Source organism: Phyllostomus hastatus, unplaced genomic scaffold, assembly GCF_019186645.2.
Source record: "Phyllostomus hastatus isolate PE091 unplaced genomic scaffold, TTU_PhHast_1.1 phas_scaffold_442, whole genome shotgun sequence".
Lineage (NCBI taxonomy): Eukaryota > Metazoa > Chordata > Mammalia > Chiroptera > Phyllostomidae > Phyllostomus > Phyllostomus hastatus.
The window spans coordinates 5,353,067-5,377,640 of record NW_025334030.1 but is presented as its reverse complement, the minus strand read 5'-3'; the positions used below and the strand labels follow the sequence as shown (position 1 = coordinate 5,377,640).

General features: G+C 44.4%; 2 protein-coding genes across 2 annotated transcripts in view; one reads left to right on the top strand and one right to left on the bottom strand.

Moving 5' to 3' along the window:
• PDPK1 (3-phosphoinositide dependent protein kinase 1) overlaps positions 1 to 24,574 on the bottom strand; it is a 79,600-nt gene that overhangs the window by 27,134 nt on the left and 27,892 nt on the right. Inside the window, exons 2-7 of the mRNA XM_045820631.1 lie at positions 20,324 to 20,593; positions 17,649 to 17,691; positions 17,249 to 17,386; positions 11,854 to 11,998; positions 10,967 to 11,064; positions 840 to 915 (exon numbers count right to left, since the gene is read on the bottom strand). Coding sequence (XP_045676587.1) covers positions 840 to 915; positions 10,967 to 11,064; positions 11,854 to 11,998; positions 17,249 to 17,386; positions 17,649 to 17,691; positions 20,324 to 20,593 — 770 coding nt within the window. The remainder of the gene's footprint in view (positions 1 to 839; positions 916 to 10,966; positions 11,065 to 11,853; positions 11,999 to 17,248; positions 17,387 to 17,648; positions 17,692 to 20,323; positions 20,594 to 24,574) is intronic.
• LOC123807098 (U6 snRNA-associated Sm-like protein LSm4) lies at positions 22,110 to 22,436 on the top strand. Its single transcript, XM_045820632.1, has one exon. The coding sequence runs from the start codon at positions 22,110 to 22,112 to the stop codon at positions 22,434 to 22,436; it is 327 nt and encodes a 108-aa protein (XP_045676588.1).

Genomic DNA, 24,574 nt, shown 5'->3' with positions numbered 1-24,574 from the left:
TCACACTCAGAAACAGAGCTGTGGTCCCTGGAACCACTCACTCCTCTGCAGCCTCTGGCATTGTCACTCTGTCATTCTAGGATGGCAGCCTGCCAATATAGGTCACTGACCCTATGACCTTCTGTCAACTCAAGGAAGGGTGCCAGGAGTCCACGTGCCTAGCTGGCCCGGGCAGGAAGAATCCAAGGACAAGCTTTAACCACAGAACCTGTCACTGCCTGGAATTGCTCCCCAATTGTGAAATTCCAGATTCTACTGCCACTTCAGTCTTTCACCTGCCTCATGCCTACCCAACAGCTTCCCAGACTTTTTCCCACTCCTGGCCATCAATGCCCCTACCTTCCTTTCCTCCACTGCCTGGCTGCCCTGCTAACTCTTTTCCACTCTTCAGATTTCTGCACTTGTGAGCAAAACCCCAGCCCCAGTGTCCTCTACACTGTAATTTACTCTATGATTACCAACGCCTTCAAATCCCACAGCCACTTCCAGGCCTGTCCCAAGTTCAAGCACGGAGCAGGGCTGGCTCATCCTGGCTGGGCCCCAGGAAAATGGCTCCATCCCCTCTCACACACGCTGCCTTCTGGGACTCTTTCCACAGTCTGCAGGGGGGTCTGTTATACTAAGCAGCTGACCTGCGGTTGCTACCAATGCTGGGATGCCAGAACTGGAAGCAGCACCAATGATCCCCCGGTTCTGGGACAAGCAAGAAGCCTCATTAAATAATACAGACCTGTCTGCCACACTTCTCCACACTGAACAGTTGTTCTAAGGGAACAAGATCATTCTCATAGCATACAAAAATGGATTAAAAAAAAAAAAACAAGAAAAAATCAGGTTACCTTTTACAGGCCGATTTCTCTGTGAGCAGCTCTGGAGAAACATACTGGGCTGTTCCTACAAACGAGTTGGCCCTGGCTGATGAGAAGAGGAAATGGTCATGCTGAGACACAAAGCACTTACAATATGGACATTCATCTACCAAGACACGATGGCTGGCATGGACACCAACTGGAGCTTTTTGTCAGCACAGCACTGGTCACTTGGAATCAGACTGCACAATCCCAAGAGCTTGTCTCATCCAAGGCCCACCCTTCACACCTCATTCTGAGACCCTCTCCTCCCAAGGCTGGCTCAAAGGCCACCTGCTCAGTGACACTTGCCCTGACCACCAGGGTAGCTCCTCCTGACCTGCTCCCTGCTCATGCTATCCTGACGCCCCTCCCCAACACCAGAGTGAGACTAACCCAACATTCTCTCAGCTGGAGTATCTCAAGGAGCCTGTGGTGGCTAAAATAGCCCCAGACATAGAGCAAGACACAACGAACATGCACAGGATGCTGGAAAGGACGGGATCTCCTACAGGCTGTGTACAGGGAAGGGCTACTTTTTCCTTTTACAAACTGTTTAGGGAGATCAGGAGCTATAAAGAGAATGAGACTCATGTGTCCTGGCTGGGGACCCAACATCCTGCCACCTCTTGTACTGGACTGTGTGAAGCAAGGCTCACAAAGTTCAACTGCAGACCTGGGTGAGGTGGCAGCAGGACCCTCTGGAACCACCCATCAGCAGAAAGGAGGCACTGATACCCGTGTCACCCCAGTAGCCCCCAAGGACCTCCGGGACTTCATCAGTGCATCCCTGACAAAGAACCACAGGCAAGAGCCACCTGCCCCACCACAGTGCGCCTGAGGCACCCTCCAAGTGGCATCCTCCGGCATTAGGGCCTACACAGCTGCTCTCGGCCTTTCCCCATGACCAGAGGATGAAGGATCGTGGATTCTGATGTGAGAGCCACCCACCACCCGAGAGCAAATCGATTCTCTAAGGAAAGCAGCCACATGCCACTGAGACCAAACTTCCTCCCATGACCTTCCAGGCTAGCACTGTGTAACCAGCACAGACATTTGCTGCCTACCTCCATGACTGAAGGAAATGTTGTTTCACTGAAAGTTTAATAAAAATCAGTTAATTTTCTTCTGGCTGGCTGGCTTCTGCGACACCAGGGTAAAAGCTCCAGAGAGAACATTAGAAAACCGCAGAGGTCAAATAGTCACCTCCCCCTGGAAGCTTAGAGACACACCAAAGGTCAAACTTCTCCAGCTATTGGAAAACCAGGCCCAGAACCCACCGCTGGTCAACATGGGTCCTCTGTGCCACTGAGCCACTCACCTGTAGGCCACACGGTCAGGGGAAAGAAGGCTGTTGGACTGGGTTGTTGTTTCTACCCTCAAACTGGTTCAAAGGAAGTGACCAGCATCTCGGGCCACGGACTACCCGGGCTACCAGAGATCTGTAAGTCAGATTGAGAAGCCAGTGGGGAAGAAGGGACCTGAAGAAGTGTCTGAGGTCGGGACATACCCACACTCTTTTCAAGCCAACAGTGCAGACTGCTGGTGTCTTACCCATACACCTACACATGAAGGACAGCAAAAATTCACAAAATGTGGTCAACTTTTGGACAGAAGATGAGAAAACGGAATACCACAACACATAAAAAGGAGTCTGCAAGTGAGATTTATCCCAGGAATGCAAGGCTGACTCAACATATATAAATCAACCAAAGTAGTACATATCGTATCATTAGAATAAAGGACTAAACCACATGATCACCTCCAGAGACATAGAAAAAGCATCTAACAAAAATTCAACATTCTTCATGATAAAAATACATAAAATAGGAACAGAATGAAACTTCCTCAACCTAATAAAGGCATGTACCTATGAAAGCTAAGACGAATGTCGTAATAGTGAAAGATTAAAAAATTTCTTCCCTAAGATGAGGAACAAGACAAGGATGCCACTCTTGCCATTTCTATTCAATGTTGTAGTGGAGACTCTAACAGTTAGACAAGAAAATGAAATAAAAGGAATCCAGATTAGAAAGGAAGAAGTAATCACAGAAGACATAACCTTGTACACAAACATCACTGTGTGTTTAAACACTTGCAGCAAGCAATCTGAAAATTTAAAAAAACCTTCCATTTATAAGAGCCTGAAAAATAAAATATTTAGGAATAAATTTAACAACTGTAAAGCTTATACACTGAAAACAGATTTTTGAGATAAAGAGTTTTGAAAGAAATTACAGAAGTTCTAAATAAACAAAAAGACATCCCACGTTGAAGGATCAGAGACTCAATATTGTTGAGATGATGACAGACAGTCACTGACTTAAGATGGATTGACTTATGATATTTTAACTTCATGATGGCACAAGCCTGTACTTTGAATTTTGATCCTCTCCCAGACAAGCAGTATGTGGGACACTAGGCAGTGGGCCACAGGTCCCAGTCAGGCCCACAACCACAAAGGTAAATAACCAATACTCCAGTGTCCTGCGCTGCCAAAATGTCTGGATATTGTGTTCTGAGCACATTTAAGGTACGCTAGGCTAAACTATGATGTTCAGTAGGTTAGGTGTATTAAATGCATTTTCAACTTCCAATATATTCAACTTATGATGGGTTTATCTCAACATAGCTCCATCGTAAGTGAAAGGGCATCTGCACTCCCCAAACTGATCTATACATTCAACATAATTCCAACCCAAATCCCAGCTAGCACAGTATTTTCAAGGTCCATCCAGACCGGAGCACGTATCAGGACCTCGTTCCTTTACATGACTGAATGTTATTCCGTTGTATGGATAGACCACATTTTATTTATTCATTAGTTGATGGACACTTGAGTTGTTTCCACTTTTTGACCATTAGGAATAAAGCTGCTATGAACATTCCCACACAACTTTTTATGTGAACATACACTGAATTCTCTTGGACATATGCTTAGAACTGCGGAATTATACGGTAACTATGTTTAACTTCTGATGAACTGCTAGACCGTTTTCCAAAGCCAACTGCACCTTTTGACACTCCCACCCACCATTTCTCCACATCCTCGCTAATACTTATCTTTTTGATCATAGCCACCATGGTGGGTATAAAGTGGTACTTATAATGGTTTTGATTTGTATTTCCCTAGTGACACTGAGCACCTTTTCACGTGTTTATTGGCCATTTGTTTATCTTCTTTGGAGAAATGTCTTTTTAGACTCATTGTCATTTCTTAACTTTTTTTTGTTTGCAATTATGAGTTCTACAAGTCCTTTATCAAACATGATTCAAAAATATTTTTATTTCCTATTCAGTTGGTAGTCTTGTTACTTTTTTTAAAAAATATTTTATTTATTTTTAGAAAGAGGAAGAGAGGGAGAAAGAAAGGGAGAGAAAACATTGATGTGTGAAAGGAACATTGATTGGTTGCCCCTTGCACATGTCCCAACCAGGACCAGCTGCAGCCCTGACCAGGAATTGGACTGGCAGCGAACTCCCACGTTGTGGGACAATGCTCAACCACCAGAACCACACCGTCAGGGCTCTTTTCACTCTTAATGGTGTCACGGCACAAAGGTTTTACAACTTGATGTGGTCTAATTTACATATTTTTTCCTTCTGTTGCTTGTGCTTTTGGTATTCTATCTAAAAATCCATTTCCTCACCCAAGGTCATAAAGATTTACTCCTATGCTTTCTTCCAAGAATGTTAATAGGTGTAGATCCTACATTCGGATCTCCAATTTATCCAAGTTAACATCTGAGTTAACTTCTGTGTATACTGTGAGGCAGGGGTAATAATGTTTTCGATGATTTGGTCATCACTGGAGGATGATGGGGAACCAATTCATGGTATTCAAAAGTGGTAAATAAAGAGAAAGGAACAAGTATTTATACTGTTTTGCCTCCACAATCAATAATACTAGCTAAGCAGACAGATGCTATGGGGAAGTTTCTCTTTAAGGAAGAATTCCGTCTCATGAAAGAATTAGACTATAATCATTCTGTATTCTCTACTGACCTAATGGATCTAAGCCACTACTGCTTTAAAGGGCTGTTGACATCACACAGGGAGAGGCTAATGGTTGTCAAATGCTTCCTGATAAAAAAGGCACCACCACCAGACTTTGGCATGAGAGGATGGAACTCAAATGTGGTCATGGTGGCCAGCTCCGACTGCCAGTGTACAGCACATACAGAGAGGAGAGGAACATGTTACATGACTCCACAGAGAGGCTGGAAGCGAACTCGGGCAAACCCTGTAAGATAAATGACCTGGTTTCTTCAACAACCTACAAGGGAAAAAATTAAGATGGAAGGGAAACTACAGATTAAAAGGAATTTAAGAGACAAATTAGCTAAACTCAAATGTGGGAACTTTATTTGAATCCTGATTCAAGTAAACCACAACCAAAAAAATTATGATACAAAATTATGATTGGAAATTTAACACTGCTTTGAAATATTAAGGAATTACTGTTATTTTTATATGGAAAGTAGTATGATATTATAGTTACTGTTAAAAAAGATGCTTAAATTTTAATGATAAGTAGTAAAATATTTACAGGGAAAACAATCAATGATAATGGGAACTGGGTCACATGGATGGTTTAAATTTTTACAAAAAAACAGGTACTCTGTGTTTAAAAATGAAAACTCCATGCATCACAGCTATGACTATATCAATAAAAATATGAAAAGACCAGAGTAAACCATTCCTTAATGGTTAAGAGTTGTTTTTGGTGGTGTAAGTATAGAGACTTGACTTTTTACTCTGTCATGAGGACTGTTTTTGTGGTGGAAGAAAACCTGTTTAAAAGCAGCTCCTCCATAAAGGGAAGCGGGTGGCCCTGCCTGTGCTGGGACAGTGGCAAGGCAGAGGCACTTTGAGAGTCTCGAGTCTACAAGACACCTAGAGGGGGACTGGTGCTGGTCTGAGGGTCTGGACAATGGCTTTCCACAAAAGGGTCATGCAGAGAAGGTACAGCTGGAATGACAGAATGACTTCAGCTCTAAAGCCTTCCCCCTTTGTCCCCTCTCCAGCTATCCTGCACTCCACCCTGCCAACCCACCCCTTCTATTTGGTGAGTGGGGCCTACATACCTGGCTGCATACCAGAAAAGCCTGCACAGATCAGGATGCAGTTTCCCAGGCACAAACCCCAAATCTGAACCTCCAGAGCCCCCAAGCAACCCAAGCCTCTTGTAAAGGGGGCAAATGCCAGGGACACAGCCACACACGAGGGGCTTCTCCATGTGATTAAGCTGATACCCAAAATATGTCTAGGGGACCCTTGTGCAAGGTCGGAAGTCACAAGCCCTCTGTGCTAGAAAGTTCTCATCAACCCTGCATGCCCTCAACAGTCCCTGCTACCTCCACGCCTTGCCCATTACAGGCATGGAGGCCACTCTGACCCAACAGGCAGCAGTGAGAAATGCAGGGCTCACGCCCCTGACAAGAGCAACCCACTGGGACAGATGTCTGTAAAGGTGGACAACCTGCCTCTCACTAGGAGGAAGGTGAAACATGCTAACTAAAGAGCTAAAGAATCTGAGCTCCCACTGACATTTTCCTTCTGGAAGCTTTAAGATGTTTACAGGAAACCAACTCTGCACAAAAGTTTTTATAAAGAGCTAAGACTTCAGGCCAAGATGGAGCTGTAGGTAAATACACTTTGCTACCTCACACAACCAAAAGAAGGACAACAAATTTAAAAATAAAAAATAACCAGAACTGCCAGAAAACTGAACTGTATGGAAGTCTGGCAAAGAAGAAGTTAAAGAAGAAACAGCCATTCAGACTGGTAGGAGGGGCGGAAATGGGCAGCTGGGGTGGAAAGGATGTGTAGCAAGGCAGTGGCTGGAGGACAGAGTGGGTGAGGTGGTGGGTGGCAGACCTGTGGTCCCACATTTGCATGTGGATAAATGTGGAGGAGCAATTTCGGAGCAAGACAGACACACGACCTAAGGTTCCAGCATGGGGAAATAAAGCCTCAAAACCTCAGACTGCAAAAATCTGTGGGTGTCGTGGTAGCATGAGAAACTCCCAGCTTCACAGGAGAGCTTGTTGGAGAGACCCACTGGGCCCTAGAACGTACACAAACCCACCCAACCAGGAATCAACACCAAAAGGGCCCAATTTGCTTGTGGATAGTGAGGGAAGTGGCTGAAAGCCTGTCAAGAGCCAAGCAAGCAGTGTTGTTTCTTCTCAGACCCTGTCCCTACATACAGTACCACAACCCAGTGATGTGGGTTAACCCTCCCAGGCGAATACCTAAGGCTTCGCCCCTTACAACATAACAGGTGTGCTGAGACAAGAAAAATATGGCCCAAATGAAAGAACAGATCAAAGCTCGAAGAATAGAACTAAGAAATGAAGAGATAGCCAACCAACCTATCAAATGCAGAGTTCAAAATACTGGTAATCAGAATGCTCACAGAAATGGTTGACTATGGTCACAAAATAGAGAAAAAAGTGAAGGCTATGCAAAGTGAAATAAAGAAAAATATACAGGGAACCAAGAGTGAAGGCAAGGAAACTGGGACTCAAATCAATGATTTAGAGCAGAAGGAAGAAGTAAACATTCACCCAGAACAGAATGAAGAAATAACAATTCACAAAAATGAAGAGAGACTGAGGAACCTCCAGAACAATTTTAAATGTTCTAACATTTGAATCATAGGGGCACCAGAAGGAGAAGAGGAAGAGCAAGAAAGTGAAAACTTATTTGAAAAAATAATGAGGGAGAACTTCCCCTATCTGACAAAGGAAACAGACTTTCAGGAAATCCAAGAAGCTCAGAGTCCCAAAGAAGTTGGACCCAAGGAAGCATGCACCAAGGCACATCATCATTACATTACCCAAGATTAAAGATAAGGAGAGAATCTTAAAAGCAGCAAGAGAAAAGGAGACAGTTACCTACAAAGGAGTTCCCAGAAGACTGTCAGCTGATTTCTCAAAAGAAACCTTGCAGGCAAGAAGGGGCTGGAAAGAAGTATTCCAAGTCAGGAAAGGCAAGGACCTATATCCAAGATTACTCTATCCAGCAAAGCTGTCATTTAGAATGGAAGGGCAGATAAAATGCTTCCCAGATAAGGTCAAGTTAAAGGAGCTCATGATTACCAAGCCCTTATTACATGAAATGTTAAAGGCACTTATCTAAGAAAAAGATTATCAAAAATATGAATAGTAAAATGACAACAAATTCACAACTGTCAACAACCAAACCTAAAAAAAAAAACAAAACAAAGCAAACAACTAGAACAGGAACAGAATCAGAGAAATAGAGATCACAATGGAGAGTTAACAGCTGGGAGTGGGAGGGGGAGAATGGACGAAAAGGTACAGGGAATAAGAAGCATAATTGGTAGGTACAAAATAGACAGGGGGAGGTTAAGAATAGTATAGGAAACGGAGAAGCTAAGGAACTTATATGTACGACCCACAGACATGAACTAAGGTGGGGGAATGCTGGTGGGAGGAGGGTGCAGGGAAGAGGGGAATAAAGGCCAGAAAAAAATGGGACAACTGTAATAGCATAATCAATAACATATTTTTTAAAAAACTTTAAAAAAAGCTAATACAGGAGTAAATTCCTAAGTACTTCAAACAGAAAATGAGAGTAAGTCACTAAAATGAATCATTCACATCATTACATGTTTTTTCCCTTTTCCTCTAGGAAGGAAAAAAAATCAACTCATCTCTATTCAAGCAATTCTCCCTGGTTTACAATATAAGGACTTTTAACCTCCTGCTTCCAGAAAAAAAGAAAAGCAAGTTTATTTCATTATTTCACCAATGCATTTAAATTCTTTTTTTCAATGACTATAGGGTAACAGGACTAGCTTGTGCCAAATACCAGATTCTGAAGAAAATCTACATGAAGGAAGAAAGGACAGAGTAGACCTCGAAGTGGGCATCTTCCAAAGCTTACTTGGGGGACCCATGGCAGAAGTCACACATGAGGTGATGAGCAGCCTAACAAAAACTTCTGGGGACACAGCTATTTCTGTTTGGTTTGTACCTGTCATGGACAATGCTACAGTTACAGGATATACCATATCCATAAAAACATGGTTACTGGTCAGTAAGATGTTACTATGTAATAGGCATGGGTAGAATAGATCAAGGTTTTGGGGTATCTCCAGATGGGAGGCCACCCATCTTCTGATACCTCGCGTGGGAAGGAGGGTAGGGAGCTACAAAGAACAGGCAAGTGAGGCCAGGATTAAGACTTGTTGACAAATAAGAACTTGTTCTATGATGGCAAGTTTTGTTTCAGCCCCAAAAGGGTGGTGCTTTAGGATTCTCAGGGAAGTTCCCAAATTCATGATGTTGTCTTGGTAATGCAGTGTCTGTGCAGAGATTAAAGCACCAACTGAATCTTTTTTTCAAGTGTATTTTATTATTTATGCTATTATAGTTTTCCCAATTTTTCTCCCTTTATCCCCCCCCGCCCTGCACCCCTCTGAACCTTCTTTTTAAAAAAGATTTTACTTTATTTTATTTATTTATTTTTAGAGAGAGGGGAAGGGAGGAAGAAAGAGAGGGACAGAAACACTGATAGGCTGCCTCTCACATGTGCCCAATCGGGGAATGAACTTGCAACCTAGGCATGTTTCCTGACTAGGAATCAAACTGGTGACCTTTCACTTTACAGGATAATGCCCAAACTGCTGAGCCACATCAGTCAGGGTGAACTAACTGAATCTTGACTACAGTCTTCACAAGAACCCTCTGCTTGAAAACGTGGGGCTGGAAAAACACCAGAAAGGAAAGACAAGGCACCGTGCAGTAGGAAACACATGGAGGCCCAGCCAGGCTCACCAGGTGCCTCCCAGCAGCACAGGTTTGTGTGTCTGCTCACACTTGGCCGGGATGAGGAGCACCAGGGGTCAGCTCAGTGGCTGCCCAACAGGTTGTTAATCCAGCTATGATTGAAGTTCAAGCCAGAGGAGGCCAGCCCAGCTGAGCTAGAGGGCTTTCTGAAAAACCAAGCTCTTCCCCACTGCTATGTGATGCTCATAGTCTGACTCATCTGCCAACAAACCCTGTACTCACACCCAGCACATCCATTAGCCCAAGCACTTTTCATCAAGGTCTTCTTCTCATGGCAGAGAGGTGGATGCAGTATAGGGAGGTCCCTGCAACCACCTCTTGGGTAAGGGTGGCTCTGACAGTCACAACTGTCCCAAGACCCCAGTTCACTCTCAAGGTCATTTATTGACTTGCACAGTGACCCTCAGCTTCCCTCAAACCTTGCCATAAGAGCTTTCTTTATCCTCTATGTCAACACTTGACAACAATTTTCAGACATAAAATTGCCTTCTTTATAGTTCCAGAATTTGATTTCCACCCAGAAAACACCTGAAGGTCAGGGAGAGCCTCTGCTGGAATGCCCCCTGACTAGCTACAACACCCACGACACTCTTCTGGCCCAAGTTAGCAACTCCTCTTAAGGTGACAGAGCTGTCACACTATGTAATCCAATGCTAGAAAGCATCCTAGGGGAATAGTGATTAGGACAGTTTACAATCAGAAACACACTTGACCAGCAAGTAAAAATCAGCCCCTGCTGTGTGATTCTGTAGAACTTTACACTACAATGGGTGTGTCTAGGCCACCACTGGCAGCTGCACACAGGAGGCAGGGAGAAAGACAAAGCCAGCAGGCACCGGGATACAGAGGCAGTTCACCCCCACCTCCCCAGTTACAACCTGCAGTGCCAACAGGAAATGCTGAGAGCTGATCACACTGACCCCGCCCCTTGTGAGGGAGACCAGGAACAAATTCAGCACCCCAGCATCTTCTAAGACTAGGGAGGGTGAGCCAAAGAGCCCTCGAGGGTACTCAAAAGGACCTGTGATAACAACATGCGGAGAAAGCCTGGTGACCCAGCACCCCCACTAAAGGCCAGGCAGACCAACCACAGGCAACCTAGGAAGCCCCTCTTCCCACCACTATACCGGGAACACAGCTTCTCCTGGGAAAGCTCACACAACTATCTTACAATAACAAAGATGTGACAAACACCTGTCCCTGCGATGATCACAATGCAATTCACTGCACTGCTAAGCGGTTGCTTTCAATCTAAACACTAAGCAAGGATTTGCTGGAAATAAAGCACTCACACACCTTGTTTACTCTCTGGGGATAATACTTTTGCTGTTCCAAAATCTGTGATCTGGATGTGCATATCTTCATTTAACAAAATGTTTTCTGGTTTCAGGTCCCTGTGAAAGCAGATTTTTTATATTTGAGAGAAATATTCACAATAGTAATGTTCTTACTATTTATAGTTATTACTATAAGTTTTACTGAAAAGAAAATGAACTGGTTAATACATATAATCTTTACAGACTAACAATAAAGAATATAAGTCTAAAGTTCACACTGAATGAATATCAACTACATACAATAAAGATATTCAAATTACATTACTTTATAATTGCATCTATTATTTTTAATAAACTTTTTATTGAAGTATAATCCACCATTTTTAACCCATTAAATAAAGAGCTTTTAAACCTATTATGGTAATCATTTCACAATATATGTATATCAAACCATCATGCGGTACAACTTAGACTTATACAGTGATGTATGTCAATTATTTCTCAATAAAAATGAAAAAAGTATTAAAATGGTAACTTTTATAATATATGTTTTCTACCACAATTTTAAAAAAATCACTAAAAAATTGGGGTAGCTTATTTGAATACTTTAAATCTGACTTTATCAGAAAATCATGAAAAGTTCTGGTCTAGTCTCACTAGACCAGAACAAATACATACAAGAGCTACAAGGGACAAATAAAAGCAGCAGTCAAGATGGTGAGAAAACTGTTAGCCTAATAAAAGTCACACGAGGAATTTCATCTGAGAGTTGAAGATCTGTGAGGCTCTCAATCTCAGGGTGATGTGAACTCTTCTCAGTTCTCACATGAGGCATCCCACCCTCCATTAAATAAACCAGAGCTGCCCCCGACCTTGTGAGCAGAGCCCGAGGCCTGAGCTTGGTACCTGTGAATGATGCCCCTGCCGTGCAAGTACTCTAGAGCAGACACCATCTCAGCTGTGTAAAATCGGGTGCACGTCTCATCGAATGAACCAATTTTGCGAATGTATTTAAGTAGCTCTCCATTTTTGGCATAGCTAAGGCCAAAATCTAAATATTGCAGAGTTAAGGAAGAATGCAAAAGTCATTTTTTAAAAACGTAATAACCCAATAGAAATTTTTAATAAATATTTTGCTTTATCCATTTAATTTTAGAGAGAGGGGAAGGGAGGGAGAAAGAGGAAAGAAACACCAATGTGCAACAGAAACACTGATAGGTTGCCTCTTGCACACTCCCCAACTAGGGACCAGCCTGCAACTCAGGCCCACGCTCCGATCGATCAGGAATTGAACCAGCAACCCTTCACTTTGTGGTAATGCTCAACCAACTAAGTCACGCTGGCCAGGGCAGAAATTTTTTTTTTAATTAATAAAAATTTAAGGTATTTGCGGCCTAAGACTACCACCCTTTTTCAAGTCAGACCCTGCCATGGTCAGGTCCATGGCCAGTGGGAATTCTGGACCCCAGCTTCAGAGCAAGGCCCTCTCACCAAAAACACAAAGACACAAGTCTCTCAGCCCGAGTGCCCCTTCTGGACCCCAAAGGCTCCAGAAGGGACCTGTGGCCCCAATGAAGGAAAGCTGCCAGAGATGCCAATCTAATGTCTCTTTGCAGGCTTCAGCCAAGGTGTATGTATGGGGGCGCAGACTCTCCATCATAATCCAGTCTCCACACCTGCACAACCTTACACATTTACTGAGTACCAGCTGCCTTCCACATGCTGTGCTAAGAGCCAACTCATATAAAGGATTCTCAAGTGAGCACTCCTTTTCAAGCATAAAGTGACAAGTTTTGTAAGGGAAATGCCATTTTATTAACTTCTTGATTCAATCTATTTATTGGGCATCCACTGAAGAGAGACTCAAGGAACAAAACCATCTTTTCTTTGGACACCACTACAGTGTGATATTTTATTTCTATTCTCTTTTCCAAACAGGATTGCAACAATAAATGGATCCCATATAACTTCTTTCTTCTAGAAACACCAAACACCTGAGCCCATTAGTGGAAATCTACAGGTACTTTGCCACTCCCTGGCAACCAAGGACAGGAAGGGGTTGGCTTGTGCTCAGGGTGTTCCATCTTGCTTCTATTTCCAAGGCACTACCATCTCCCACCATGGTAGGAACCTGAAGCTGCAGTACAGCGAGGACAAGCCTGGGAGGAAGAGATCGGCCACCAGAGCTGCCCAAACCTGTCCTGCTTCCAGTCCCACATGCGACTACCCAAACCCTTCCAACTAGGATGTTTAACAGGAACCTGAAGTAAGGTAAAAAACAAACCTTACTTCTAAGGAATGCAAAGGGTCTCAGCCAGGCCTCTTTCCCTCTTTGCCCTGCTCTGTCTCCTCTACAGGGAAGGCTACAGACTCTGGCTTGCCTGACCCTAAGCAGGAGCTCAATGCTGCCTGGGCGGGTGGCCCCACCTGGCCTACTAGCCAAGTAGCTTCACCAGTTAGGAATGCTGTCTCCCATGAGCCTGCAGCCCAGAGGCTCTTCCTGCTTCACAGGTTCTGTCCCTTATCTGACTATTCCGAGTTCCTGTTTCCTATGTGAGGGAAACTTCTAGTTCTCTCCTCAGCTAAGGTGATTAACAGGTTTTAGATATGACAGATGTTGAGGATCACAGCTCTAAGCCTGTGTTCCCTCCAACCACACACATTTCTCATCCTCCAGAAGCACTTTTTCAGACCTCATTGGTCCATTTCCCATTCTAGAATGTTTCTACCTCCCTCAGCACAGCCAATGCCCCAGGGCACTGAGAAGTCTGTGCTATTGCACGGAGAGGGTAAATTCCTGAGAGGATTAGCACAGACCAGGCCTGTACCAGCACCTGGTGAGCCCAAGGCCTGTACTTTGCAGAGGAATGTGGCCCAGAGAGGTTAAGCAAAGAAACTGACTCAAGGTCACAAAGCCAAGGAGATAGGATTGAAGCCCAGCCTCCTGAGGCCTAGGTACACTGCCTCAAGCTGCAAGAGGGGACACACAAGGATGAGCAAGTTGGGGGTGGAGGAAAAATGCAGACTAACCAAATAACAGCCTCTGAAACCCCTCAGTCTACATCCCAACAGGAGGGAAGGGCATCCTTGCTATAGCCTGGGAGGAAGGGTGGGCGTGTGCTCAGGAGTGTCTTGGAAGTCAGCTCCACCTCCTGGGAGCAGGGACTGAGTCTGGTCAGAATCTCCAGAGCCCCAGTTTCCAGGCTGCTACAGGGGTGTCCCTAGGATTTGCCTCACCTGTCCCGAGGGGAGTTTGCTCTTGCAGTTGCTCTAGTCTCTCTTCAACACGTAAATTATGGCTAAAGGGAGAGTGGTATGCATATTGAGGCTTTTCTTCAGGCAAAGAGTTTCCTTTTCTTTCTCTCAATACAATGTATGCCACTAAGGTTTCAACTGGTGCAAAAGTCCCTGGGTTCAAGGGCCTTCACAGGTGTTGCAATTACCCTTAACATTTAAGAGCAATAGTTACTACTGGACAAAGACCTAGAGTCCCCTCCACCTGATCCTGTCTGAAGTCAGACAGCAAGTTTGCTCATCTAGACTCTGAGCCACCTAATCCCACCACAAGTGACCCTGGGAGAAAATAAAGCCAAGTGCATGTGATCTGTTGGAGCTCCCCAACCAAGAAGACATATTGTCCCACGGGCTCTACAGAAAGCACAGCCTGGGCCTCCAGAAAATCTGGCAGTCAGACTCCCCACAGGCTCCAGGAGGAATGTAGTCACAGCAGTCCCAGGGAGCACAAGGAGCGAGAGGTCAAGGTGGCCTCAGAGGTAAGATACAGAACAGACATGAAAAAGACCCGTCAATGTCTGTCCTCAGTAGGCCACTAATGGCTGCTGCATAGCATAGCAGCAGAGCGGAGGAGACAAGGAGTGAGGCTGGAACCAGGTGGAGAGACAAACATTCCCTAACACCTAAAATAGACCAACAAGGAACCCCCTCCCCTCCTCACAGACCCTTGGCTACCAGACCACTGCTCCCCTTTATAGTGAATCCACTGGGGAGAATCTGCCCTGTGCACTGTTTGCATTTCCTCACCTCTCTCTCAAATCCCCCTCCCACTTCCAAACTGCCACTGTCAACAACAACTTGCACAGGGGACAAGCCATAGGTCAGGCCCAGGCCTAATGCACTAGACCACTCAGCAGCATCTAGCCAGGCTTTGGCATCCTCCGTCAGAAACAGTTTGGTCCTGTGGCCCTCAGGTCTATGTCCTCTCAACTCACTGGCTACGAGTCCCCTTCTCTGCCTTCCAGAACGGTCCCTTCCACATGCCAGTCTCTGTGAGTGGGGATGACCCAGGCTCAAGTCTCAGACCACTCCCCTTACTGAGTGCCCTCTCACAGTGGCTGTCCAGGCTGCTAAGACTGTCCTAACTCCTCCCTGGGCTGTGCTGGCAGCCACCCAGCAGCCTACTTGGCCTTCAGCAGCAAGCACCTACGGATGTGTCAAATGCTAATCTGACCTCCACCCCTGGCCTCTCTCCAGTCTCCTTCTGCTCAATTACAGCACCACTGCGTACCCAGGTTCTAGGTCTACACCAAAGATCCACTTTGACTTCATTTCCCCTCGATCATTTATTTATAAGAAACTTCACTGAAGCAGCAGCCAGAGTGAACAGCTGCTCCGCTAGAGACCTTTGTGGGCTCCCTGCCACACTCAGAAGAAAATCCAAAATTCTAACGAGGCCTCTGAAGCTCAAAGAGCTAACCCCTGCCAGGCTTTTCACTCACTCTACCCACACATATGTGCTCCTGTCCTTGTTCCATACAGGTCTCTGCCTGACACTGTCAACTCAGCCCATCGAGCTAAAACAGCAGCATGCTCTGACACTTCTTTACCTGGCTTTACTACTCTCAGTCCCTCAGAGTCTACCATACAGGTATTGATCACCTGTGCTAACTAATTCCTGCATGAAAATGTAAGCTCCATGAAGAGGAGCCCTCACATTATTCATCAGTACATCCCCATCACCCAGAACTCAGCAAGGTCTTCTCAATAAACAAAAAAACAAAGTCAGCTGACAGTTGACGTAGCCAGAAAATAGTGTTAAAGGGGGAATAGAACTGAGCAAAGTTTTAACCCAGAAGGATCTATGTGTAGACAGGTGGGGAAAGGAAGCCTGAACTGATGGGGAGAGGAGATGGGGTAGGTAAACCCTCAGACACTGGATCAACTTTCCAAGTAGTGTGGTGAGGGGAAAGGGCTCTGGAGACCTTGAGGACAGAAGAACAGATGCAAAGACTGAGGTTTAAACGTGAACAAACTCTGAACCAACTCCATTTGACAGTCCAATCTCTCTCAGCTGAGTAGGAAATAAGATCATCTGCAGGGATTGAGAACAGAGTCACTGGGCAAACAGGGTCTTGGTTTAGAAGAACAATGGCGGGAAAGGGTCTGAGGAGTGAGGAGAAAGCGGCCAGCCTGGCTGCACAACGGGCAGGCCCAGAGACAAGCTGCATGATGTAGATGTGCGGCCCATCCTGACTGCCATGGTGTGCTGCCTTCCTAATCCCTAACCAAAGAGAAAAGAGAAAAAAGACAATACTCCAAGGATTAGAAGAGAAGTCAGAGAACATAAGATGCCCTCAAATAAAGCAAAGAATCAGCAGGTATGATGTCTCTGATGGAGATGCAGCTGCACAGCTGTGGAGAGTCAGAGACTGAAACAGGCAGTAAGAGCAGACTCGAGTGATGCCACAGGAAGCAGGAGGAAGGAGGGTGAAGACCCCATGGAGGGGGCTCCACAGAGGGGACCCCACGGAGGGGACCCATTTAGGTACAGGGAGAAAGGGTTTGGGATCCTATGGTTCACTCCCCGGATTTCTAACCTGAATGCTGAGACTGGTAAAGATATCTCTTCCAACCAAACCTGACACATCTGAGCCAAAGAGGGCAGATAGGTGCCCACCTTTGAGGAGCCCCAGGTGCCCAAGATCATTCCTCCCCTCTCACTTCCCTGCTTTGATCACAGGACATGACCCCTGACAGATAGTCTATGAATGCTGGTTAGAGGAACGAGGGAAGCCTCTGAATAAATGTATAGCTACCATATTAAATAACAGTCTTTTGGATACAATGCTTATCCATAAAAAAAACTAAAAAAATGTTTGTGATGGTCTCCCTTCAGGTAATCCCAGGGGTCCCAGCCATGCTGAGAATTCCTTTGTATTTAGAATATACAACCCTTTTCCTTCCTCGGAGAAGGGGCTACTTGCAAACAACAATGGTGTCATGAAGCCAAAATAATAAGGTGTCACTGTGTGATTTCAGAACGCTTTGACTATTCAAAGGATACACAGCTTTTCATCATCCTGAAACGTGAAGTAAAGTTTAACAAAGAAGGGGTGATCCAGGCGCGACATCACGTCTCTCTCTCTGGTTACATACGGGACCTTGTTCTCTTTGATAATGTGGCGTTTCTCTAGAATTTTAACTTAAGGTAAGAGAGAAGTGAGTTACCACAATTTGAAATGGTAAGAAAATACTAAAGATACAACGCATAAAGGTAACTGGTATAAATTAAAGTTTTTCACATAATGAAGCCATTGGCTGCATGGCCTCTAAGACAGATTGACAGTGTCCTGTCCCCTAAAATCAGCACAGAAACCCCTAAGCACTGGGCAGCCAGGTGGCCGTCAGCCCAGATGTGTGCTGTTTCCGAGTCCCAGAAACAGCTTGCTGGAGTCAGTACTTACTAGCATATTCCCTTGAGGTTGCCAGTTCTCGGGCCAGGACAACCTGGTTTGAGAAGAGGGGAAAGAGAAGAGAAAAAACACCAAATGTAACCAGGGCAATGAGTCTCACAAGTTACCCCACAACGATTCACACAGGTTACCCTGCCCCTATTGTAAAGTTACATTTAAATATTTTTGGTCCTGTGTTAACAAATATAGCTGAATATAATGATTAAGTTAATGCACTCTAATAGTTAACAGCAAACGCGTATCTCTCTCCAATGTTTCCAAGAGGTTCTTCATCAGCTGCCAATAGTCCCCACTGTGCACCAAAGTACACACACGGAAACATCCAGGCCAGCTCCCTCAACACAGGCCACAGTCACACTCCTAGCTAGCTGTGTCCTCTCTGTGGTATACCCAAGTTGGTGCTCAAACTCTACTTGGGGAACAGAGCTGCTAATGGGTTATTGCACAACATGGGAAAGGCCTTTCTACACAAGCAAACCTGAGCACAACCTGCAAATGCCCCATGAGCCCAGTTTGGTGGTATGCTGGGCAGCCCCCACCACTTCCAGCTGGTACAAATGCCTCTCCTAAGACACCTGCAGGGGGATAGCCCAAAGACCACAGAGGAAATGAAAACCTGCCCAAATCCTGGGATATCCTTGGGCCTTCTGGGAAGACCTCGGGAGGCGCCTGGGTATGAATTATATGCCACTACAGAATTATTCACCAGGATTCATCAAAAGAAATCCTGGAAAAGCACTGTGTGAAATGCCCTGCAGTCATTAAGAATGAGGTTGGACTGTGCATACTCAAGGAGAAAGATCTCAAAGATCTTTCCAGGATGTACCTGTGTGGACTATTCACAGGTGCTGGGAAGTGCTGGGGGAGTCAGCTGGTTATACACTTATACATTGTTAAATTTCTTCACAGGAGCATATAATAGCTATGTAAGTGAATAAAAAGAATTGTTAAAGAATACTAACACTTAATGGAAATCTTTCTGAAAAAGACAGTCATGTCATCTTTCTATTGTGCTAATTTAGCATTTCACATTCAGGCACAGGGCAGGGAGTGCCCTGCATACACAGTAAAAGGTATGACACATTCTGCTCATGGCAGAACTAATCTGAACATCATGATTATCCTCAGGAAACCAGACATGGGGGGAATTCACAAGTCAGCCCTCATCTCCCAGTCAAGATAAATGGCCAATGAAGTGAAGTTGAGAAAGGAGAGAACGCTTCTTTTTTTTAAATGATTTTATTTATTTCTTTTTAGACAGAGGGGAAGAGAGAAAGAGAGGGAGAGAAGCATTAATGTGTGGTTGCATTGTATGCACCCCCTGCTGGAGACCTGGCCCGCAACCCAAGCATGTGCCCTGACTGGGAATCAAACCAGTGACTCTGGTTCACAGGCCAGTGCTCAATCCACTGAGCCACACCAGCCAGGGCCAGAGAACTCTTTTTTTAACTGGACTGTTGTAAGATACCATGAAGAACACCAAGGTTCTCTTCAAAATAGTTTCTTCTTCCTGAAAGGATCTGTAAGTACCAGAAGGAACAAGGCTATCCTCACAGTTAAAAGTTTTCATTCTAAGGACACAATTCTTTTCATAATTTAAATAAAAACTGCCAATTAAAAAATCTAACTTAAAAGTGTAAAGGGAGCAAAAATTAACTAACGTTAATTAGAATAACGTTGAAAACATGGATGAGCTTTAATATTTCATGTTCTTCTTTATATTTTGAAATATTTCATAAATGTAAATAGATAAACCAAATTTCACATAAGGTTTCTCCACAAAGGCCAGGCAAGAAAGGCTCACTATTCAGAAACCCTGCTATATTAGGGGGCTCCAGCACCACTACCTGGTGTGTCCACAATGAACACTTGGAGACCACAGAAACATGAAGCTGTCTTTTTATGAAGACATAGATTTAAACTGTGCACCCCAGCTGGGGAGCAGATACTCAGGCCTCCATCGAGCCTACAGCAAACCCCCACCACCACCACAGCCACATGGGGCTGCCATCTCAACAAAGGGGCTGCTATGAACCTTTACTTCTTTGCTTTTAAAGTAAAAATACCACAGGACAGACACAACTCACTCAAGTAGTAAAAAGAGTTACCCTGAGTGGGACTTGACAGTGTTGTGATATTTGTTTATGACACTGAGGACACAAGAATCTGGCGGTCAGCAAGTCTTATGCTGTAACTCTAGCAAAGTGTCAAGAATGTGAAGTCTTACAGTTTTAAAAATATAAGAAAAATAATAAAGGTAGCTACATATTTGCCCCAAACTCTGAAGAGATACTAATACCAATACTAACTTTTAATCTAAGGAACAGAAACCTTCCCAGAGCCTTGCCAATGTGATACAAGGACATGGAATGTAACCTGCTGATCTCTGGTTAGAATTAAATGAACGGCCATTTTTAAAAAATAAGATAAAAAGATGCTTTTAATGCTCTCATCTACAAAATCATGGATTAGATATTTAAGCCACATGATGTGCTTGGTGGCCCCAAGTCACCCTCGCAACAGAAGAGGAACCCCCAGGGGCCTGATACCCTCCTCCAGGGAAAGAACACTACCCTTGTATCTGGGTCTCCCAGCTCCAAGCCTGGAAGGTAAGCCTGTCCGAGGAAAACACACTCATTCAACAAACAACAGCAGCATGGACTCACTGTTGAAAAAGAGCCTTCACCAAGAATTTTCCCAAATTTGAAGTCTTCAGGCCGTTTCTTCCGAGGCTGTGGTGGTGGCTGTGTGGCATGTTGCAGTGAGTTGGCACTTGGTCGGGACTCAGCTGCAGTGCTGTCCATGGTGGTGGGGCCCTGCCTGCTACCACCACTGGGAACAACAGGGGCCGTGCCGGACTCAGTCTGGGTCCTCACCATTGATGGAGATGGGCAGGAACATAACACCACGCTGGACTGAATAGGAACGGTGTCATACTGGCAGACACAGGAAAAATAGGTAAGACTCAAAGCAGCTCCCTTTTCCTAAATGCATGAACTAAAGTATTGACATTGTTGAAACACAAACGCCAAGTACCAGCAGACCATCTGACATTCTGCCACTGCTCAGGCTGCTGTCTTCCTCTTTCGAGCCCCTTCCCTGCTCAAATCCCAGCCCTCCTTGTCCTGCTTTCCCACTGACTCCACCACCCAGCACCTATCTGCCCTCACTCTCCTCCCTTAGCACTGCATGAATCCCCAACACTCCCACCCCACCCAGTAGCCAGTGAGCCTGCCCATCATTGCCAGCTTAAACGCCATCTGCAGCCAACCCCTGTCCACAAAGGAAGTTGGTCCACAGAATGGGTGAAAGTATCTGCAAATTATATATCTGATAAAGGACTTGTAGCCAGATTATATAAGGAACACTTACAAATCGATTAAAAATACACACACAATTAAAAATAGGCCATGGTCCAAATAAACACTTCTCCGAAAAAGAAATACAAATGGCCAATAAGCACATGGAAAGATGTTCAACATCATCAGCCATTACAGAAATGCAAATCAAAGCTACAATGAGATTCCACTTGGACCCACTAGAATGGCTAGAATAAAAAAGACAGATAATAATGAGTGTTAATGGGAATGTTGAGAAATTGGAACCCTCATGCAAAGCTGCTGGGATATAAAATGGTGCAGGCACTTTGGCAAACCATTTGACAGTTCCTCAAGAGGAACGGGATACCCTACAACCCAGCAATTCCACTCCTTGGTATATACCCAAGAGAAATGAAAATGCATTTGTACAAGAATGTTCGTGGCAACACTACTCATAGTAGCCAAAAGGTAGATACATCCCAAATGTCCATCAACAACAATTAAGTGGATAAACAAAATGTATTATTGTCATAAAATCAAATTTTATGCAGCCATAAAAAGGTAGGAAGTACGGTTACATGCTACAACATAGATGAGCATTACAAACATGATGCTAAGTAAAAGAGGCCAGGTACAAAGGGTCACACACTATATGATTCAATTGATGAAATGTCCAGAACAGGCAAATCTATATGGACAGAAAGTAGTTAAGTGACTGTCAGGGCCTGGGGGAAGGGGAGAATGGGGAGTGACTGCTAAGGGGCCTGTGGCTTCGCTTTGGAATGATGAGGTTTTGGAACTGGATAGTGGAGATGTTTGTACAATTCCAGGAACACACTAAAAAACCACTAAAATATACACATTAAATGAGTGAGCTGTATGGTATATATGATTTAAATCTCAATGAGCTGTTATAAAAAATAGTTGTATCACACATGACTGCATTAATTTATATACAAGAACTCATTCAGATCTATAAATCACCAAGACTTTTAATGAAGAAATGGGAAAGGGATAGGCACCAAAATACTTCAAGTAACCAAGAGATAAAAATGTACACAGCAGGCGGCAATGGAAGTGACTGGTGAGCCAGGTCCCTGCCAACACCACACTTCTGTTGTCACTGCTGAAGATGGCTCAGTATCACCCCATATTGGTGGAGCTTAAAAACGGGGAGACACACAATAGGCACCTGGTAAGCTGCGATAACTGGCTGAACATGAACCTGTGTGAGGTGATCTGCACATCCAGGAACAGGGACAAGTTCTGGCAGATGCCCAAGTGCTACATCCATGGCAGCACCATCAAGTGCCTGAGCATCCTCAACAAGGTCATCGACATGGTCAAGGAAGAGGTGGTAGCCAAGGGTCGTGGCTGTGGTGGCCTGCAGCAACAGAAGCAGCAGAGAGGCCAAGGCCTGGCGGGTACAAGGCAAAGTGTGTTTGGTGGCCAGGGTTGAGGCAGGACCCCAGGCACCAGCAGAGGTCAACCAGGAAGGAAGCCAGGCAGGCAGGCGGGCAAACAGCCAGCCAGCCCTGTATCCCCCAGAGACTTGCGCTCTGCCCACCCAGACTGCATGTCTGCTCCAGTCCATGAGTATGTTCAGAATAGAAATAAGAGGCAAGTATTGGGGGGGCCCCCACCTGTGCATTTTGTGATCCTCCTCTTTATGTAAAGTTGTTTTTTTTAAGCCAGCATTCTACAGTTGGAAATGTTATTTGGTGTTTTTGATTTTGTGAAGTCGCAGCCAACTTGATTCCTGGACGGTTCTTTGTGTTAACGCATCCTTAGAGCCCTGGCCCTTTTGTTAAGGGGGGCATTTTCCAAACCTCTTGCTGGATCTTTGTGTGACAAACAGACAAAAGGTTTTCATTTTAACCTCTCTGCTCTAAGAATGACAGTCCAGGAAGTTTTTCTGAAACACAGACCTGAAATCATCTTTTCAAAACAAATCCAGACAGACATGTGCCTCATAAGCTGTTGTGGGGATGTGGCTGAGCCCTGCCACTTTGCCTTCTCCCTCTCTTTTTGTGTTACAAAAATAAAAACAAAACACAATTACAATAAAAAAAAAAAGAAAAGAAAATGTACACAGTATTCAAAGACAATTTAAAGCAACCAGACACAGCACAGAACATTTTCAACAAGGGGGAGTAAATTAATAGGTAAAAATGATTAAATATGTTTTCAATACACAGAGACATCCAAAGCTGGCAAGACTAGGACAAATCAAGTACAAGATTTGTTCAGAAAAAGTCCAACCATTGTTAATATAATGTGAAAGGTTTGCGCGACATAGCTATAACCTGGCAGCCAAGGAGAGTGGACTGGAATTCACATGCATGAACGGTAACGACTTCACTGTACTAATTAGTCAGTGGGAGTGGTAGATGTCATTGAGTGAGCATATGTACTGTGTGGCCATTGCATTCAAAATGACTGAGCAACTAGAGTAACAGATCTGCATCAAATTTTGCTTTAAGCTTAAACATTCCTCTACAGAAACCATTTGAATGATTCAGAGGGCAACAGCTATGGGCAACTGGTGACTGGCAGCTTCATTATGACAGCGCACCTGCCCACGTATCATGTCTCATGGAAAGTTTTTTTGCAAAACATCAAATCACACAGGTGACTGAATCCCTCTACAGCCCAGATTTGGTACCCTGCAACTTCTGGCTTTTCCCAAAATTAAAATCACCTTTGAAAGGGAAGCGATTTCAGACCACCGATGGGATTCAAGAAAATAGAATGGGCAGTTGATGGCAATTAAGAGAACTGTGTGAGGTCCCAAGGTGACTATTTTGAAGGGGACTGAGGCGTCATTATATCTTCTTCAATAAATGTCTCTATTTTTCATATTACATGACTGGATACTTTCTGGACAGACTTCATATATACCTACAACTGCAGCTGGCACCACAAACCTATATTGCTGTTAAAATGTTTTTGGAAGGCAATTTGGTAATTTGTCAACAAAGTGACAACAGAACAGTTATCAACGAAACACTGAAGAGACGTGAGTATAAATACAGTTAAAAATTTAGTTGGGTATTAAGAAAGGATCAGCCCTGGCCAATTAGCTCAGATGGTTAGAGCATCATTCTGATACAAAAAGGTTGCGGGTTCGATCCCCAGTCAGGGTACATATAAGAAAAAAATAAATGAATGCATAAATAAATGGAGTAACAAGCAATATTTCTCTCTCTCTCTCTTTGTCAAATCAACTTAAAAATTTTTTAAAGATTAGATAGAATCAAATCAGAAATATATACAAGTTGTATGCATAACCATTAAAAAATATGTTCTGGCTCTGACCCTGAAGTGTTTGAGCAGTGACATCATTAGCCTGCTCACCCCAGGCTGTGGTAGAACAACACAAAATGAACTCAGAGCACCCAGATCTGTTTCCAATAGTACTGCCCACTAAAAGAACCCAGGAGAGCACCTGACTCCATGTCTTGGAATAGAAGACAATATGATCCAAGAATCCCTTGCTGGGTCTGAAAAGGAGGTGTCTTCACAAGTTGTGAAGCAGAAAAGGGCAGGGAAGCTGCCTGTAGGGGCTGCTACTGGCCAAGTTGTGCTATAAACACT

Excerpts from the sequence above, each read along its gene's own strand:
- LOC123807098 (XM_045820632.1), top strand. The coding sequence starts at position 22,110 with ATGGCTCAGTATCACCCCATATTGGTGGAGCTTAAAAACGGGGAGACA.